At 37.1% G+C, this 20,576-nt stretch overlaps 1 protein-coding gene across 1 annotated transcript in view; it reads right to left on the bottom strand.

Annotated features, from left to right (window-relative positions):
* Positions 1 to 1,313: 1,313 nt before the first annotated feature.
* Positions 1,314 to 20,576, bottom strand: part of NDUFAF2 (NADH dehydrogenase (ubiquinone) complex I, assembly factor 2) — a 209,036-nt gene continuing 189,773 nt past the window's right edge. The window contains exon 4 of the mRNA XM_011952204.1: positions 1,314 to 1,637. Within this exon, the coding sequence (XP_011807594.1) occupies positions 1,386 to 1,637 (252 nt within the window). The 3' untranslated portion in view covers positions 1,314 to 1,385. The remainder of the gene's footprint in view (positions 1,638 to 20,576) is intronic.

Raw genomic sequence — 20,576 nt, 5'->3', positions numbered from 1 at the left:
AAAAGACTGGATAAAGAAAATGTGGCACATATACACCATGGAATACTATGCAGCCATAAAAAAGGATGAGTTCATGTTCTTTGCAGGGACATGGATGAAGCTGGAAACCCATCATTCTCAGCAAAATAGCACAAGGACAGAAAACCAAACAACATGCGTTCTCACTCATTAGTGGGAGTTGAACAATGAGAACACATAGACACGGGGAGGGCACCATCACACATCAGGGCCTGTTGGGGGATGGGGGTCTAGGGGAGGGACAGCATTAGGAGAAATACCTAGTGTAAATGATGAGTTGATGGGTGCAGCAAACCAACATGGCACATGTATACCTATGTAACAAATCTGCACGTTGTGCACATGTACCCTAGAACTTAAAGTATAATAATAAAAAAATACAAAAGTAAATAAAAGCATTCATAATCACACATACACACACACACACACACACACACAAATTTGGGTCATTCATTCAGTAAATATTGAGCATCTATTGTATGCCAAACACTGTGAGAAAAACTCTCTTTTAGAATAACAACAAAAACTTTGTTGTGCACTCCAGAAAATGTATGGCACTCTTAATGTACCTTTGTATATAATGTTTTAACATGTACATTGTCTTCTGTCTTCTAGTGGAATTAATTTCTGCTTTTTGAGAGCTTTCTCCAATTTTCTATTTTTTCAAAGTAATTTTCATTCTCATGGAACTCCAGTTATTGCATACTTTCTTTCTCTACTGTCCTTTCAGACTTTGTTATGGATTGTATACTTCTATTGGTCCTAATTTCTCTCTCCAAATTCCAACCAGAGTCCCACCACAAGCTAGCTTTTGTCCCATCCTCTCATCAAGGTCTTAGTGGTTTTTTTCACTTATCAACTAACTTTTCTTTGCCTCTACATGTTTTATCCAAGTTCACACTTTTTATTAGTCTTTTAGAATCTTACAGGTCACCTCTCCAGAAATAAGAATCTTCATTCTTTTTTCTCCCCCATTTGATCAGTTGGGAGAGCTCACTATTTTACCCTCATTATTTGTACCCAGTTATATCTATGAGTGGTTCCCAAATGATCATAAAGATCCAAAATGTACTAAGCATTTACAGCTACAGGATCCTTCTCAAGGGAGTAATCCAAAGAGGGAAAAACAAATCTAAGCAAATTCATAAATAACAATGACTAAGTCAAATGAAGGATTTTATCTAAAAGTAGTTAGGTTTCTATAGTACATAATCTCACATTTCTTGTGCATACTAAAAATGAACTCAAGATTAATGGAATAGGAAACTATTGTACATTCAGAAAATACAAGGTAATTAAGTTTTGACTTCTTTTATTTGTTAAAATAGTCACATCCATATACATGAAAAGATTTGACCATAATGCATTCATTGACTGTGGCTCTTGCCATCTTGTGGCATCCAGGATCCTGGCTGAAAGGTTTTACCAGTGCTGCTGGGAGCCACTGAGGGTTCTTCCTTTCCGAAGTATGGAGCAGAGGCATGGCCTTTAATTTGAGTTTGAACTGGTGGAGGCAAGAGTTCCTCATTGGTCTCTTTACTAAGGAGTTTTTCTTTTTCACAAAAATCTTGGCTTTTTATTTTGACTTCTTCTCTGTATTTTTCATTCTTTACTATTTCCTGCATGTATATATAAATGGAAGAAATTATTAAATTTCTAGTTAAAAAAAGTTTTTATAAAAATAGCCAATAAAAATACATATTATACACATATAAATACATACATACATACTTTGCATTTAAATAATATACAGATATGTATATAAGTTTGCAAAGCTGTATGATTACATACTAGTGTTACATAAACAGTTCTGTCCTGATTTTATGCTATAATAGACATGAAGCACCCCATAGTAGAAATATTTACTACCCCAAAAATGAAACAAACAAATGTCAAATATTACACAAGAGCCTGAGACACTCTATGAAAGATTTCCTAAGCTTAACACTGATTTCTGCCCTAAAACTCAGTGACAGTACTTTTCCACTGGTGAGAAAGAAGTGCTCTGACTACCCTTTTTTTTTCTTTGCTGTTCAAATGTGTGAATGCTAATGTCACCCTCTGTAGTACCAGAACCAAGCCCCATCTATTAATATTTCCTTTTCTCTTCTGGAGTGGTATGGCAGGAAAGGAGGAGAGTAGGAATGGAATCAGGTTTTGGCATGCCCTAGACACTGTTGCAGAGAGGCTCTTTGCTATTGGAAATACTTTCTCAAATCTGTGCAAACAGATTGTACAATGCAGTTCTGTTCCTCAGAATTCTATCTAGGAGGATCTATACCAAAAATTGCCATCAATCCTTTGTTACTGTGTTTCCTCAAATAAAAGACCATCACATTTAAGAAGCATCACTATAGCATTAAAAAAGGCAAATTCCACACATAGTTTCAGATATATTAATATTTGAAAAGATACGTATCTTAAAAACAAATGCAATACAGTAATTACATCTTTGGTCTTTATTCATTCCTTCTCTGTTTTTTTTATTGTTGTTGTTGTTTTGAGACGGAGTTTCGCTCTTGTTGCCCAGGCTGGAGTACAATGGCGTGATCTCGGCTCACCACAACCTCAGCTCACCGCAATCTCCACCTTCCAGGTTCAAGTGATTCTCTTGCCTCAACCTCCCGAGTAGCTGGGATTACAAGCATGTGCCACCACACCAAGTGAATTTTGTATTTTTAGTAGAGATGGGGTTTCTCCATGTTGATCAGGCTGGTCTCGAACTCCTGACCTCAGGTGATCTGCCTGCCTCAGCCTCCCAAAGTGCTGGGATTACAGGCATGAGCCACCATGCCTGGCCCATTCCTTCTGTTTTCACAATGCATGTCTAAATGTGTGAAATTTTTTAATGTTCTTTTTGCTTACTTGTATTATCTGATTTTTAAGAACATGTTATTTGTAATGTGAAATTAGAACGTTAATGTAACTAATATCTGACAACACTGACCAAAAAAACAAGTTCTCTGAAGTATTTTAAAATTTCAAAACTTTTTAAAAATGTCACTTAAAGGGCAATATCTGGATATCTAAATGTATGATATCACCTGTTTCTCAAGTGAATTTCAAGTAATATTGATTGTATAGTCCTTTAAAAGGTAAGCTCTGATATTAAAGTAACATTTAAAATAATAGTTTGTACTTAAAGGGGGAAAAGTTTTTGTGGTTTTAGTGTTATAGACTTAGTTTTAGATGTGAAGAAGGGCCCATCTAATGAAACTTCTCCCTCAAAGCAAATATGTGCAGGAAAGAACAATCTTTATAAATATTCTTGTAATTTTTACAACACAGAGCAATTCCCCATGAGTAGTTTAATCACCATAGTAACTGAGCTTCTGGGTAGTTGTTACAAGTGAGGGTGAGAGTAGAGAAATCAGGTTTTCTTTTTCCTATAACCTCTAGAATTGTTATATAAGGTGACGATATATCACAAAGGAAATCCCTCAATATCATACTGGAAATAGCGGAAGTAGACAAAAATTCAAGTTCCTGTGTCTTCATGGAAGCTCGTTCTTTGGAGCGGAATGAAAAGTTCAGGACCAGGTTAAACTTGCACTAGTAACCGACCTCAAGTAGCAAGAGGATACTCAGAAGTTGGTATGGAGCTTGGTTGGATTTTGTATAATAGATCAGTCACATCATCTGAAGCTGTGCCCATGCCTACTTTATTTACGTAACCTCTATAGTTGCAGTCTTACTGTTGGTACATGCATATGCTTTTTGATGAAAAGAAAATGGAGGACAAAGATCTGTTCTTGTTTCTCCTGCCTTCACATAATTTCTCTTCATTCAACATTACTTTTCTAAGACTTTCTTATAATAGCTATTGAGGCAAATGAAAAGTCAATCTGAATATATTAATTATTTTTACATATGAAGATGGTTAAAGATTTCAGAGTTGAAAAATATGGAGACTATAATTTTTCCTAAAAAAGAATTTTTTTGTTTTTCTGAAAAAAACATAACTGGTACCAGGCAAAATTAAACAGAGTAAATCATTTATGAAAGAAAATACAGTCTTGTAAATATTTGGAATTGAAGGGCTAGGTTCTGTGGCTCATGCTTGCAATCCTAGCACTTTGGGAGACCAAAGTGGGCAGATCACTTGAGGCCGGGAGTTCAACACCAACCTGGCCAACATGGGAAAACGCTGTCTCTACTAAAAATACAAAAATTAGCTGCACATTGTGGCGCATGCCTATAGTCCCAGCTACTCGGGTGGCTGAGAGGCAGCAGAATTACTTGAAACTGGGAGGTGGAGGTTGCAGTGAGCTGAGGTCGTGCCACGGCACTCCAGCCTGGGTGACAGAGCAAGACTCCATCTCAAACAAAACAAAAGAAAAAAATCCCAAACAACAATGAAAATATTTGGAATTGATAAGGAAGTAGTTAGGTGGAGAAAACAGGATAGGAATCGTAGACCTTAAAGACTGTTAAGAAAGTCTATTTTCAGATAGAAACTACCATACAGCAAGTATTTTTCCTTACAATTCCTTGGAACAATATCATCCTATATCTCCATATATTTATCAAATAACAGTATGTTTTAGTGTTTGTGTAAGGATAAAGCAGGAATGGGTGTCTTTCTTTACATAAATGTTTGTATTTTAAAAACAAATATTCATCATTTTACTTATTTATCTTGCTGCCAATAAATATTTTTCTTTAACATTTAAAAAAAAAGATGGCTGAATGGTATTTTCTCACTAGTATTGTACCATGATTTACTTAACAACCACCTCTACTGTTGCTTCCAATATTTCACTTCTTCATTAAAAAAAACTTCATTAAAATAACACTGTGATGATAATCCACATGGGTAATTCTTTGACTCAGACAGGGTTCCAATCCCAAATCTACCATTTGCTAGCTGTGTGACACCAAGAAAGCTACTTAACTTTTTTAGTCTCAGTTTTTTTAATCTGAAAATGGGGCTTATACTCATAACAGTATTATGTTTCTTAAGATAGTTATGTATTACAAGGTGAGTAAGCTTTTATAAAACAACGCCAAATGGGCTGGTGTTTTGGCTCATGCCTGTAATCCCAGCACTCTGGGAGGTCAAAGCAGGCAGATCACTTGAGGTCAGGAGTTCGACATCAGCCTGGCCAACATGGCAAAACCCTGTCTCTACTAAAAATACACAAATTAGCCGGGTGTGGGGGTGTACTCCTGTAATCCCAGCTACTCTGGAGGCTGAGGCATGAGAATCGCTTGAACCTGGGAGGTGGAGGTTACAGTGAGCCGAGATCATGCCACTGCACTCCAGCCTGGGTGACAAAGCAAGACTCTGTCTCAAAATAATACATAAATAAATAAGTAAACAAACAATACCAAATGGAAGTATCTTCCTTTTGTTCCCCTTAAGTAACCTCTAGAATTCCCTTAAAGATCGAAAAGTTTATGCAGATTACAGATTTTTCCATATTCTAATGTAAGCCAAACATTGTTGATTTAAAAATTGAATATTGTTTATATGTGACTATGTAAGTATAAATATTTATACCCCAAATTACTCATATGTATACTCTTCACATTGTTATTCTCTGAACGTTTCTCAATAGTGGCATAGAATTTGGGCTCTGAAGCCAGACCACTGAATACAAATCCCAGTTTTACCATTTACCAGCTGTGTGACTCTGAATACTATTTAATTTCCCTGTGTCTCACTTTTGTGTTGTGTGAAATGGAAATAACGTTGTCTTCTTCAGTGGGCTGTTGTAAAGGTTGGGAAAGAACTGGCTACCGGACAGTGATAGTACAACAGAAGAAGGTACAAATATATTTTAAAATAGTGGTTGTTTCTTTCATTCTGTTAAAAAATAAACATACCAAACTTGTACACATCTCTCTCTGAAATGGGTAGAGGTGCTAGTAAGTAAGAGGTAATCTACTAGTTTCAGACAAAAGATGGAATAACTGGTACTAGGCTAGTCCTCCTGCCATGACACAACTAGAAAACTGGACAAAAATACATTTTTCAGATACTGGACAAAAGGCAGCACAGTAGTGTGATCCCTGAAGGGCATCAATGAGTAACAAATTAGATAAGCCCTATATCATCCCAGCTTTCTGGCTGGAGACACATTACTGGCTGCTACACAGGGTGGGGGAATCCAACCAGAGGATGGTGGTTTAGGGAGAGAGAGAGATGGTTGTTTAGGGAGTGTCAGAAAGTTGGAATATGCTAGGATATGTTAGGCAGAGTACCAGAATACACAGAGTAAGTTTTAGAAATCTGCATAGTAATACAGTTGAGTGTTCAGCTAAATATTAAGCTGTCCATGTGCAGGGTGAAACTCCATAAAGCAAGAAGGACAACTTCTCACTAAAGAATACTGGGGAACTGTAGTGAAATTTTAGTGAAAATTGCTGGAGCTGGCACTGGACTAGGCAAAAGTCAAGTTCTCACCAGCCAGGGAGAGCTCATTGAACACCTGTGACATTGTAAAGATCTCGGAAGGGTCACTCCTTAGGTGTAGGGCTAAACTGGCATGAGAGTACAGCTTATTGAAGACTTATGCTGTACAATACAGTAGGCACTAGCCACATACCATTTAAATTAAATAAAAAATTCAGTTACTGAGTTATACTAGCCACATTTCAAGTATTTCACAGCCAAGTATGACGAGTGGCCACTATATTGGAAAGTATAGTTATAAAACATTTCCATCATTGCAAAAATTTGGATTGGGCTGCACTGCTCTAGATCTACCCTAACAAAACTTAAAAGTAAGATTCTAGCCGTGCATGGTGACTCACGCCTGTAATCCCAGCACACTGGGAGGCTGAGGTGGGTGGATTTCTTGAGTCCAGGAGTTTGTGACCAGCCTGGGCAACATGGTGAAACCCTGTTGCTACAAAAAAATACAAAAATTAGCCAGGTCTGGTGGCATGCAGCTGTGGTCCCAGCTACTCAGGAGGCTGAGGTAGGAGGATCACTTGAGCCCAGGAGGTCAAAGCTGTAGTGAGCCAAGATCACACCACTGCACTCCAGCCTAGGCAACAGAGTCAGACCCTGTCTCAAACAAAACAAAACAAAACAAAACATAAACCAAAAAAAAAAAAAAAAAACCAACAAAACTTGCAAAAGTTTGGGCTGATTCAAATGTCAATTAATGGCCTTCCAGAACAAAACTCAGTATCTTCTAAAGGAAGACAAAAAAACTGAGATACTAAACATAATATTTCACTGTTCATCATGTAATCAAAAGGTGAAGAGGAAAGGATGACCCAAAACCAGTCAACAGAAGTAGACCTAGACATGATAGAAAAGATGAAATCAACAGACAAGGCCTTTATCACAATTACTATAAAAATGTCTAAAGAGTTAAAGAAAAAAAAATCAACATGACGAAAGAAATGGGAACTGTTATAACGAACCAAATATAACTTCAAGGTGAAAAACATAACCTATGAAATAAAAAAAACTGAGTGCTTAATGGTAGGTTAGATATTGTAGAAGAACAGTGAATCTGAATATAAGACAATGGAAAATACATAAACTGAAGCAAGAGAGAGTTTTTAAAAAAGGCTAAAAAATGAACAGAGCCTCAGTGAGCTACTGGACAATACTATGCAGTCTGATATACATGTGGTCATGGAAGGAGAAGAGACAATAATGACTAAACTATTCCAAAGAGATAAAAATATAAATTCACAGATCTAAGAAGCTCAACACCTCAAGCAGGATTATCACAAAACCAAGGCACATCCAAATCAAATTGCTAAGTATTAATGATAAAATATTAAAACTAGACACAGGAAAAAAGGCACTTACACAAAAGACAAAGATATGAAATAACACTGAGTTCTCATCAGAAACAACTTAGAATCCTATATCCAGTGAAAATACCTTAAAAATGAAAGTATTATAAGAACATTTTCAGACAAAAGCTGAATTTGTCACAAGCAAACCTCTACTAGGAGAAACATTAAAGGAAATACTTCAGCTGAAGGAAAATGATGCAAGATGGAAACCTGGTAGAATGAATAGCACTGGAAATGATCAGAATGAAAGACTTCATTGCAGAGAAAAACACCAGAGTTTTGGACACTCTGCTGGATACCTGAAACTCTATGTCCACCAAATCTAAGTTCCCTGAGCACATGAGGAGCATTGTTACACTGTTCATTGAAACCACCAGTATGGATTTTGAGGCCAGTCATGACTATACTGCCAAGCAAACTTCTCAAGCTTTGTAAACCTGGTTCAGGAGACGCACAGCCTGAAAGACAAGAGGGCTGTTGTTACCATGTGCAGCCCTCAAATTAACAACACTCTGCCTCATTACCTCCTTATTCCCATCAACAAAAAGTCTCTACTCACCAACGCTTCCATGTTTTCCACCATTGTCTTGGCTACCCTGACTAGGGATATAGAGCAGGATATCAGCAATGGCCTTCTTGTCCATCTGAAGCAGAACCTCACGGAGTTGACAATTGAGAGTCAACCCCTTCTAAAGGGTTGCATGAGGTCAGCCCCTTCTAAAAGGGTCAGATAAAGAGTCACCTGGAGTGAAATATTGAAGAATATCATTCTCCACCAATCTCAGGGAAGAAGAGAAAGAAACCATACTGACAATTAAAAAAAGGCATGAGCTGTATCAAAATCTGTGTGTCCAAACTTTCCTTAAATGTATGTGTTATGAATGACCAATGGTCTGTGACAGTCTCTCTCATTTCAGGGGTGTTCAGCTGGAGCAATTTAGTTTAGGCTTGAGTTGTGTATGGAGCCTTAATATTGGGAAAACAAATTATCAGTTGTAAAAAGTATTATAGGGTAAGTATCCCTTATCTGAAATGCTTAGGAACAGAAGTGTTTGGGATTTTGGATTTTTTTGGATCTTGGAATGTTTGCTTTTTACTTAACAGTTAAGTATCCCCAAATCATTTCAGTGCCTTAATAGTGCTCAAAAAGTTTTGGATTTTGGAGCACTTTGGATTTTGAATTTGAGCTGCTCAACTTGCATGTATTTAATGTTTGAATTTATATATTTTTCTGGTCAAAATTTAATATAAATCATCATTGTTTGTGAAGGATTAGATTAAAAAAGAGAAAATAAGAAAAGCTCTAAATGCCTTTAACAAGCTCATCGTTGTTTTGTAATGGAGTTAATGGTTATTTATAGTGTACTGTTCATTTACTCAGTGATGTGAACTTAAGCCCCCAAAAGGTTGTGGCTCAAGTCCTTTCCAATGCCGTTACTTTGCCAAGAGCCCTGGTTAAGAGCCCTTTTGGTACCTATATTTTTGTTGCATTCAGTGTTGCAACTTGCTATGTGTAGTAATGACAAAAGAGATTTAAAGTTTGTTTTTAAAAAAAACAAAACTTAAATATGGAATCTACTAACATGTTGACTTATCGCTCACTCACAGACATTAGGCATGATATTATAATAAGTAGTTATTCTGCTCCAATCATACAGTCCCTCATGCAAAATCCTAGTACACATTAACTTTCCACAAAGGCAAGGAATTCAGCTTTAATATACACTTATCGCTATGGAAGTTATTAGATAATGTAAGTGGATATTTGAATTATAAAGAGGAGGTAAAACAAATGGCAGAAAAATACCAGAGGTCTCTGCAATGATGTGTTGGGAGACAGAAAGAAAACTAAGGCTATGTAAACCTGGGCTTTGGAAATGCACTCTAATATCTGAGGCAAGGCTAAGAACTGATGACCAGTGAGTGCTCTCTGATGAAGTTATCATGACTAGAAGATAAGTTTAGATTACTTGATGAGTATTGGGGAAAGGGAAGAGCTGAGAGATATCTGAATAGGTTCAAAGGTTACCCAAAGAGTTTTCAACCTCAGGTATCCATCATTCTGCTTTTCTGGAGTCACACTCAGACCAGAGCTGTGGGAGTGAACATTTCTCAGTCTATACTATTAAATGGAATCAAATATTTAGATGCAGAGCTAAGTATATATACAAAACATTTTTTAGGAATATTATCTATTATACGTATACTTAATGAACAAGAGAAGGTAAATACAAATTACACACATTATAAATACTCATTTTTACTAACTTAAGACATGTAAAATGTCACTAGAATTTTTTTATGTTGTCTGTGATGTGTGTATAAGTAAAAATGAGTAACTGTTTTCAAACTATCATTCAAGATTTCAATCCCTTAGCCCAATTTTTCTTCTTAAAAGGCTCAAACCTAGTGAACTGAGAATTCTTCTATGAAGGAGTGTTTCAGTAATACTTTATATGTACATATATATGATGTTGATGGTGTAATATTCATGGTAAGCATAAAATTCCATGATAATAGACTTCAAAAGTATTTGAATAATTTTTATATTGATAGACATGGAAATGGAATAGAGTTAATGCTCAGTCCTTTATTAGGGAATTAGAAATTTGCTTTAAAAATGTTATGAATCCAGGTAGAAAAAAGGCAGGCTGAACACACACACAAACACACACACAAATATGCCATTTCTTCTTTAATGTTCTGGCTCCATGCTCCTCTAAAGTTTAGTATTTATAAATGGTCTCCATTTAGCTTCAAGTACTTGTGAATTCCAAGTATATTATATATAACTATGTTCAAACTGAAGTTCAAAACACATGCCAAGACAAAATCTAAATATAGTTTAAAATAAATTCAACACTGCTTCATTGTTAGAAAGTTTACTACATTCAAGAGCAAGTTAAGACTCAGGAGTCAGTCTTATGCCCATGTCACTGGGTTCTTTTTCAGTCTTCTGAGGGAACAAAACTATAGCTTATTTATAAAGTTATATTACATATTCAAGTTATATTACATATAAAAAATGAGAACCTGGATTTATCAAAAGGTATAATTTCAGCTCTACTAATTTCTTTCCATAATTTAAACTATATATATTAGCGAATAATTTTTATTTTAATAAATATTAAAAATTTTAAAGTATGAGTACATTGCCTTTGAGTCAATTAAAATGTTTTTCATAGACTACAAAGGATTTATGTAGATTATAAGTGAAATTTGGCATCAACTATGTTTTGGGACCCCATACCAGTAACATTTGTTTACTATTAGATGGTCACACCCAGAAAGTAGCCTCCCAGAATATACCACACAGCTCCCCTATCCTCAATATAATTATAAAATTATAATGGGAATTTGGTGTTTCAAAATGTTCAGAGCTGAATATTCTTTTACAGTGTTAATTTTGTAACATGCTGAGAAACAATTCAAGCCTAGCAAATGCTATAGTGATGTCTCAGCTTGAATATATTGCCAAGTTGTTTAATTAAACTACATTTTCTAGTTCTACAAGTTGAACTGCCAGGATGAAATAAGTTATTAGATCACCCTTTTTCATCTACGAAAGAAAAAGAAAAAAGAGGGAGGTACATAGATCACCAAAAGGTATTCTGTATTCAGGCCTGAGAGAACGCCTGCTAGATCAGTAATCAAAAATAAATTTAATCTTGCCTAGATAGGAGTAGAAACCCAAAGAGTAAATAAGTGACAGAGCTTAGGTTAGTATGATAGTACTGGGTTGCTAAGAAATCTACTAGAATAAAACAACAGGCAAGTGAGTTATGCTTTAGCAGAAGCTGCTCCTGCTACATGTTCTTGCCAATCACTAATATGCCTCTGCCAAATCAATGTCACATTTAATTTATTCACATTCAAATCTATTGCAAACATCCTTTGATCAATTACAATAATGAGAATGTACACTGAGTTTTGTTGTTTTGACATGCTTTCTTGAACCTTCCTCATGCATTTTTTCAAAACATTTCTAATTGCACGAAGGCTATCTCAATGATTCCTGTTATTTGAGGGGACAATTGTATGGTTTGTTTATATTCTTTGCTGGCTAGAAATTTCTGGTATTGAGTTTTCTTTCTTTGAACCTGAGCCAGATTATTAAATCTCAAAATGTCACTAAAATGAACTAATCACAGAGCTCAAGTCATTAATAGTTTTGCAGGTGGTATTTCCTTTAATAAAATAAATGAACTTTCATATATATGCAAAAAGGGCCTCTGAGCATAAAGACACAATTATTTAATTGAAAAAGAAATTTAGCAGTTAAACATTAATAAAAAATAATTAGAGTCACTTAATGCTAGTCCTATTTAATTAAACTACTCTGGTGGGAGACAAAGAAAACCTTGCTCCCTTGTGTGGGAAGAGGAAAGACCATAATCCCTGGGAGAAAAAGCAATGTCAGGTCCCCATGGCTTTCCAGGCTTGGCCTCAGAGACAGAGAAAGAAATGGCAGAAAGGCAAGAGCCCTGTAGGAAAGACAAGGCTCCATTTGTGAATGATTGCTAACATTCATTGAGCTGTTATGTGCCAGCTGCTGTCAGGAGAAAATAATTCTTCTGGCCTAGGTTGAGAGAGGGAAGAAGAGTTGGATGAGAAGAAGTAAGACATAAAGAAGCTGCAACTTAGGCTATATAGAGCCTGCCCTAGAGAATAAAAAATGTGGCCAGAGGCAGCACCCTCTAGGACTTGTTGCAGGGGACAACAGGAGCTATGGCCCTGAAAGATACACTCATTCATTCATGTGTTTTTCATTCATTCATTCATTTAATATATACTGAGCACCTACAATTTAAGGGCCTAGGGATACAGAGATCAAAACCTAGTTCCTATTCTTATGAAGTATCTTTGAGGAACAAAGAGGATGGTCAAAGGAGGTACCATAGGGAAAAGCTGGGTAAGCTCCAGTGGCCAATTATGTGGCTAATGCTTATGGGTCCTTTCCTACTTTCCCATTCACTAACTGATTGGTTCATGCATATATTAACTGAAAGCCCACTAAGTGCCAAGGATTGAGTTAAAAGACACAACTTTTACCCTGTGCTCCAAGAACTCACAATCTAAGGAAGAGAGGCAGGTTTAAAAAAATTAAATTATAATATGATAAATCCTGCAATCATATAAAGCAAAGAATGTTATGAGAATGCAGAAGAAAAGCTAGTGTCCCAATTATTGTTATTAATTAACTAATTAATTAATTTTTTTGAGACGGACTTTCGCTCTTTTTGCCCAGGCTGGAGTGCAATGGCGTGATCTCAGCTCACTTTAACCTCTGCCTCCCAGGTTCAAGCAATTTTCCTGCCTCAGCCTTCAGAGTAGCTGGGATTACAGGCATGCGCCACCACACCCAACTAATTTTGTATTTTTAGTAGAGACGGGGTTTCTCCATGTTGGTCAGGCTGGTCTCGAACTCCTACCTCGGGTGATCCACCCTCCTCAGCCTCCCAAAGTGCTGGGATTACAGGCATGAGCCACCGCCCCCAGCCCTGGTGTCCCAATTATAATCCACAGAGTGTGGACTGGAGGGTTAGAGAAGGTGATACTTCAGTATTAAACAATCAATCAGAATCAACTAGAGAACTGAGAAGAGGGGGGCATTCTAGGAAAATGTAAGCATGTGATCAGAGGTATGAAGGAGTAAAGCAGCAAAGCAAATTTAGGACACTGTGAGTGGTTCATATGGTATATAGGGGTTAGAACACGCTGAATCTTGCAATGCAGTGTTAGGATATTTAGGTTTCACCCTGAAAGTGATGGTGAAACATTTTAGGCTTTGAAGGAAGGGCAAGATTTCCAGATAAAATACAGGATAATCAGTTAAATTTGAATTTCATATAAATATCAAATAATTTAGTATTTATGTCCTAAAAATTATATGGGATATACATGTAAAATTATTCCTTGTTCATCTGAAATTAAAATTTAACTGGTATGCTGTATTTTTGTTTGCTAAATCTGGCAACCATAAGCAGGAGACTTATATGTTTATCCCATATTTTTAAAAAGATGACTCTGGCAACTATAGAAATTAGATTGGAGAGGTGCAAGACTGGAATAGAGAAATTGGATAGCATGCCACTGCAGAAATGCAAGTAAGAAAATCATTAGGGCAGGAACCAAGACAATGGTATTGAGACAGAGAAAAAAAGATTGTTAAGATATTCAATAGGAAAAAGGTCTTAGTCACCAATATGTAGAGGTGAAGAAGATGAGAACAATCCCTGTTTCTAATCAGTGATGACAGTAACACTTTGCAAGCTGAGGAACTTTGGCTGGCGATGCCCCGCCCAGGCCTTGCTTGACCACGCTACCTGCTGCAGGAGACAGCTCACCTACTCGGCCCACTTGGGCCAAGTCTGGCTTACACACTGGTTCCTGAGTTCTTGAATGAGGATGTGCTAATATTCAAAGAGTGAACAAGGCAGGGAGTTTTCTTGAGTGATGAAACAGCTTTCAGTGGAGAGGGGATGTAGGGGTGGTCTCCCTATCCAAAAGTGGAAAAGTACCCCTAATATGGCTGAGTCGGAAGCTTTTTATGGCTCAGAATGGGAACGGGACAGGCTGTAGGGAGTATTGGAAAAGGCAACATTCAATTATTAAAAGGCATTATTCAGAAAGAATCAGGAAAGGGCAGGCAAACAGGAACATAAGTTCTCACTCTGGGTTGCAGGTTTCATCTGGGACCAGTAGCCTGGTCTTTCAGACTCCAGGCTGTTTTTGGCTTGAAGGTGGGGTTTCACCAGGGACCCGCCACTATTAGCCTAGGCATTTGGCTGCCTCCTATCACTATCAACAGATAATGCTATTAACCATGGTAGGAAACATAGAAAAAGAGTTCTGCTTTAAACATACCAAATTTAAGTTGTCTGTAAAATATCCAAATATGTTTTCATCAAACTGTTACCTCCTTCTTGGCCAAACTTCAGAACACTGAAATGCTTCAAGGACTCAATTCTAGCCCTCTTTTTTACTATACAGATAGTCCCTGACTTACAATGACTCAACTTATGATAGTGCAAAAGCGACACACATTCAGTTGAAACTGTATTTTCAAATTCTGAATTCTGATTTCTTCCCAGGCTAGTGATATGCCATACAATACTTTCTCGTCATGCTAGGTGGTGGCATTGAGCAGCAGCTTCCAGTCATCAATTTGATCACAAGGGTAGACAACCCACACTCTACAGTGTACTGTGTTACCAGATGATTTTACCCAACTGCAGGCTAATGTAAGTGTTCTGAGCAGGTTTAAGGTCGACAAGGCTGTTAATTTGGTAAGTTAGGTGTATTAAATGCATTTTTGATTTAACAATAGGTTTATTGGGATATAACCTCATGGTAAGTTAAGGAGTATCTATACTCTCTCTCAAAGTAATCATTTCTTATCCCAAGTTTAAATATTGTCTATATATGCGGAAGAAGCTCAAATTCATTTCAAGCCTGACTGCTCCCCAAGCTCCAGAATAATATAGCCAACTCTCTGGGTGGACATGGATGTCTAACAAACATGTAAAATTAAATACATCCAAAGATGCCTTAGGCTCAGAGGGCTAACTTAAGGTCATACAATTAGACTACACTTGAAACAAGTTTCTGCCTCCACTATATTTTCCTTCTACCTTCCACTACTCACTCTTTACACAGTTCTTAGCAAGCCACACACATGGCTTTGCATACATGGTATCCTGCTGCCTGACTACTAGAAGCTTTGTTTTCCCTGACCCCTAGAAGCTTTGCCTTGTTTCAACATGGCCTAGTCTCCCTTTCCTCACATGCTAAGATATAAGCAAGATCCAAGGCAACACCCTACTTCCTGAACATAGAAAGGAGCCTTGCAGCTAACCAGAAGTCCTAAAAGTTAATTACTATACTCTCAAAGTAGTCTCTGTGGCATATCAAATGCACACCAGTGGGCACAATCTGGGGAGGAGGAGGCTATTACCGGGATGTCCACATGGTGGGAAGAAGCACTTTAGCCGGCAGCAGCTAAATTAGCTTCCCTTCCTGCAACTGTGTACATTTACTAAAATGATTCCTATTTTTCTTTACCACCTACATTTACCTAGTACTATATTTTATCAATTCTTCCTTCAAAATTTACCTTGAATTGTGCATTTCTCTTTATCTCTATTGCCAATAGCATTTCTTGCTTGGACTATTATTGCCCCCTAATAAGTCTCCTTGGTCCTCTATGATCCAGTGTCCACAGAGCAATCAGAGTGACCTTTCATGCCACTTCTCACTAACAACCCTTTAAATAGGTCCTTGGAACAAAATCCAAACTTGCCTGTGGCAAATATGGAGATATTTTAAGCCCTTCTTCAAGGAAGGACTTGCTTCCCAGCTGCAGTGAATGCTGTGAGCAGACAGCCTGCAGCTGTCAACAATTTTAGCATGTGCCACAGCTTGTAGCCACCTTTCTAGTGGTTTTCCAGAGCAGCCGACATCTAGTAACTGAACAAGGCAGGCAGGGCCATAAAGGCCTGGACATTTCAACCAGATGTACAAAGACTCTGATGGGCAATACTTGCTCCAGAGCTTCTCACTAAATTGGCTGAAGCTTTTTTGGGCCTACATCATAGTTCGACTTTGTCCTCTGTCCACTCCTATTTTCTTCCTCTTCCTCTCATAAGGATGCCTAATAAATATCTTCTATCTCAATGTCTGCTTCTGAAGAACCCAAATTTAACAAGGCTCCACATGACCCAATTGCTGCCTACCTCTCCAATCTCATTTCATGTCATTTTCTGCTTTGGTTATTATACTTCAATCTCACTAGCTTCTTTGTTCTTTAAACACTGCATTTCACGTGGCCTCTTTTGGCTCTCTGCCGGAAAGTCTTTTTCTCTCAGTTCTTCACATGGCTAGCTAAATCTCAGACTTCAGGGAAGGCCAATAACTTAAAGAGAACTTCCCTGGCTAATCTATGAGATCCCTGGTTGGTGATCTTTCCAACCAGACAGAAGAATAACATCCAGTTTACTTTGTAGTGCTTATAATATCTCATAATCTTTATTATTTGTGTATTTGTTTATATGGCTTGACTAGAATATAAACTCCAAGGGCCAGGAATATGTATAGTTCACTGTTAACATTCTCAGCATCAAGTTTAGCATATTATGTAAGTGTTGAAAAATAATTTGTTGAATGAATAAATGACTCAATGGGTCTAGCTCAAGAGAGAGGTCAAGGCTGGAAATCTGGAAGTATATGTAGTGGCTGAATCCAAGACAAGGATGAGATTGTCCAGAGAAATGATAGAGAAGAAGAAGAGCCAAAGGTCAAGAACAGATCCTTTACGTGGACCACCAAAATTTAAGAGGTAAAGGAAAAACAGGAACCAGCAACAGGTTGAGAAAGAATGGTCTAAAAAGTGAGGGGATAATAAAAACGGCATTGGTAAAAGTAGCAAATATTGATGCCTCATTCATATTCTCTCAGCTTACTCTGTAGTTTTCTGAATAGCTTATTTAGATGAAGCTTGTTTCTTACTTCAAACTTCTGCAGTTCTTGGTCTGAGGACCATATTCACCGCATATAATGGGCAGGATGAAAATACCAGGGAGTTAACACTCCCTAGGAGTGAGTCTTGGTGAGAAATTGGTGGATAAATACATCAGCTTCCTTGCTCTTCAATGGAACAACTCTGTAATGTGTTCCACAGTCTCGCAGAGGGCTCCTGGCAAAACTGAGCTCCAGTTTGCCCATAGCATTTAACCAGCTTATTAAGGCACCTTTTAGTGACCTTCCTTTTTTCCCTTTCTTACTGTTCAACTCTAATGCTTTTAGAAATGGCCTTGCAAATAAGTTACTTGTATCCAAATTCTTGTCTCAGACCCTGGTTTGAAGGGAACACAAAACTAAGATAGTAAAGAAGCCACAAGGGAAAGGAAATTTAAGACGGAAGGCAGTTAACTCTATGAAATGCAGGTGGGGTTAGAATTGAGCCATATCCAACGGACTTAGCATCAAAGAGGTATTTGGTGACCTTGAGAGAGAAGTTTGAAGGAGGTTATGGAGGCAGATGCAGATTGTACTGGAGGGAGAGGAAACACTTCCCAAATAAGTCTTCCATAGGTCACACTAGCTTTCCAGGAAATTAAAAGGTGCTTGACATGCCAAAAAGTTGTATGGTCAAATCAAATTGGGAAACAGAGTTTTCAGTTCAAGAGTCCCCAGATTTCCCCCACTCCTTTTGAAAACCTACCCCTTAAATAAAAGAGATACCAAGATTACAAAAACTCAAAGCCCTTTTTTGATAAACAGTGTGTCATCTAAAACAGCAAATGACAACATAATAAGATGGAAATAAATAGAACAACAAATAATTTAGCAGAGCAGAAAAGGAACAATCCTAAATGTCTGCAAACAGGGATACTGGTGAGAAAAAAAGCAATCCACCCTTTTTGAGACCCTCAGAAAGGCACAGAAACCAGAAATACCAGAAAGGGGGAATAAGGTATATAGAACTAAAAGCTGGAAGATTAATTTGAAAGGCTGTGTAAGAAGAAGTGACTATCTTAGGATACCACATCTATCTCAGCAGTTATTTTTCTATTTCTCCATTCCTGTAGGAGACAAGATATAAATATATATATAATATATATAGTCTCTGAAGAAACTAATAAAGACAGGGTTAGATGTAGGGACCAAGATGAGGGCTAGGTTGAAGTGCCACACTGTAAATGGGGATAGTGGAAGATGGCTAAGTAAAAATCTGCATTCCAAACGGTGAGCCCCTCAAGCTCCTATATCCACTTAGTTTGAGAAGGCCAGCAGCTAAACATACACAACCCACCCCAATCCTACTGATTTATTAGTAAAGGTCATTCATTCTGTAGCATTGCCCATGTGATTCTGGCTAATTACAGCCTTGGTGGTATCATCTAACATGTTTCTTTACCCTGTATTTCATGTAAATTGGCAATTATATCCAGAGCAGTGGTTCTCAAACTTCAGTATGCTTTAGAATCACCTGGAAGCTTATTAAAACACAGATTGATGGGCTCTACCTCCAGAGTTTCTGATTCAATAACTGGGGATAGGGCCCCTGATGTGCACATCTAACAAGTTACTAGGTGATTCTGATGCTTCTGGTCCAGAGATTACACATGAGAGCCACTACTCCATAGTGTGCAAGGGTCAGCAAACTATGGGCCAAATGCAGCCTATCTCCTTTTTAGTAAATAAAGTTTTACTATGACACAACCATGCTCGTTCATTTATATACTGTCTTTGTCCACTTCTGTGCTACACAGCAGAATTAAGTAGTTGTGATAGAGATTACGTGGCCTGCAAAAATGAAAACACTAATGAGTCCTTTTCCAAAAAAATTTGCTGACCCTTGATCCAGAAGGTTGCTTAGATTTTTGGCATGAAAACTTCACAAGTGTATCACGTCAGGAGAAACAAAGTCTAGCTAGTCCAGACTCAGAAGTAGTTTCAGGCCTATTGTCCATTATGAAGTACTCCACTGACCTTGGTTTTAGTACCCAGTCATGATCACTGCTTAATGTATTATTTATTTAAGGGTTACAAACTGTACTTTTTCTGATCCTATTGTTCTTAAATTTATTAACTGTTATTAATATATAAAGAAGAATTTCCCCTCATCAACTATTTGGTTACTGAGATAGTTTGTATAGGAAAAGCAGAATAAATGCTTGAAATTTCCCCCATTGTCAATATTCAAAATAGTTAAGTTCATACTATAGAAACTTTCAAAGGTGATCAAGTAATACATTTTAATATCATGAATTCATTTTACATATTTGAATGTTCCAATCCATTGTTTTGGTTAGTATTTCTATTTTTGATGCTAAAACTTGACCCATCTTTGGCCAGTGGGAGCCCATTCCAGTTGGCTCCTATATCCTTTTGACAGGATCTTCTTGGTTTCTTTGCCCTCTAGTGTAAAAAGATGTTCTAGACTCTCCTTGTACATTTCCTGCCCAAGACTTGACATCAGGTATTTCTCTAAGGAGCCCTGGTTCCTTAGAGCAGAAAATGGTTCATAGTCCGAAATGAGATGTTAATTGCTACTGGACTGTCACTGCTGTTAGGTCTTTCCAGTGGATAGAACTAGGAAATATGCTTTTTTATTTTTTCAGAAAAAGTATGTCATTAGTTCACAATGACATTTCCAATTCAAATTTAATATTGTAGGTTTTTAATTTCTTTTCTTTTATGCTATAAGCTTTGGTTCCTAAGAACATTAATATATTTATTTTAAATATGTGTGTAAAATAAACATGCCAACATTACTGCTAACAAAATTATTAAATATAATTGAGGATTTCTTTGTATTCCTTTCTTTTTGTCCTTGGAATATACCCACTGAATTGAATTGGGAATGACAGTAAGAAGAGTAAGACAAACATTTTTTAATTTTAAAAAAGGATAAAAAATGAATATATTCACTGATATACAATGTCTTAAAGTCATGTGAAATCATTTTTTTCCTGTGTGATTATGCTACCTACTTGATAAACAAATAGGTTCATTTGTTTCAGGGATTTTTAAAAAACTTGGGGGGGGGGATTAATTTTTGTTTTGTTTTGTTTTGTTTTTTAAAATCCTGGACTGGGCTTGACTGAACACTGCAATATGGCAAGTGAGTCAGGCAAGTTATATAAGATCTTTGGGGAAATTCAGTTTAATAAATGGTGCTGGGAAAATTGGCTAGCCATAAGTAGAAAGCTGAAACTGGATCCTTTCCTTACTCCTTATACGAAAATTAATTCAAGATTGATTAGAGACTTAAATGTTAGACCTAA

This window comes from Colobus angolensis, unplaced genomic scaffold, assembly GCF_000951035.1.
Source record: "Colobus angolensis palliatus isolate OR3802 unplaced genomic scaffold, Cang.pa_1.0 Scaffold337, whole genome shotgun sequence".
Classification (NCBI taxonomy): Eukaryota; Metazoa; Chordata; class Mammalia; order Primates; family Cercopithecidae; genus Colobus; species Colobus angolensis.
This window is presented reverse-complemented; position numbering and strand designations above follow the sequence as displayed.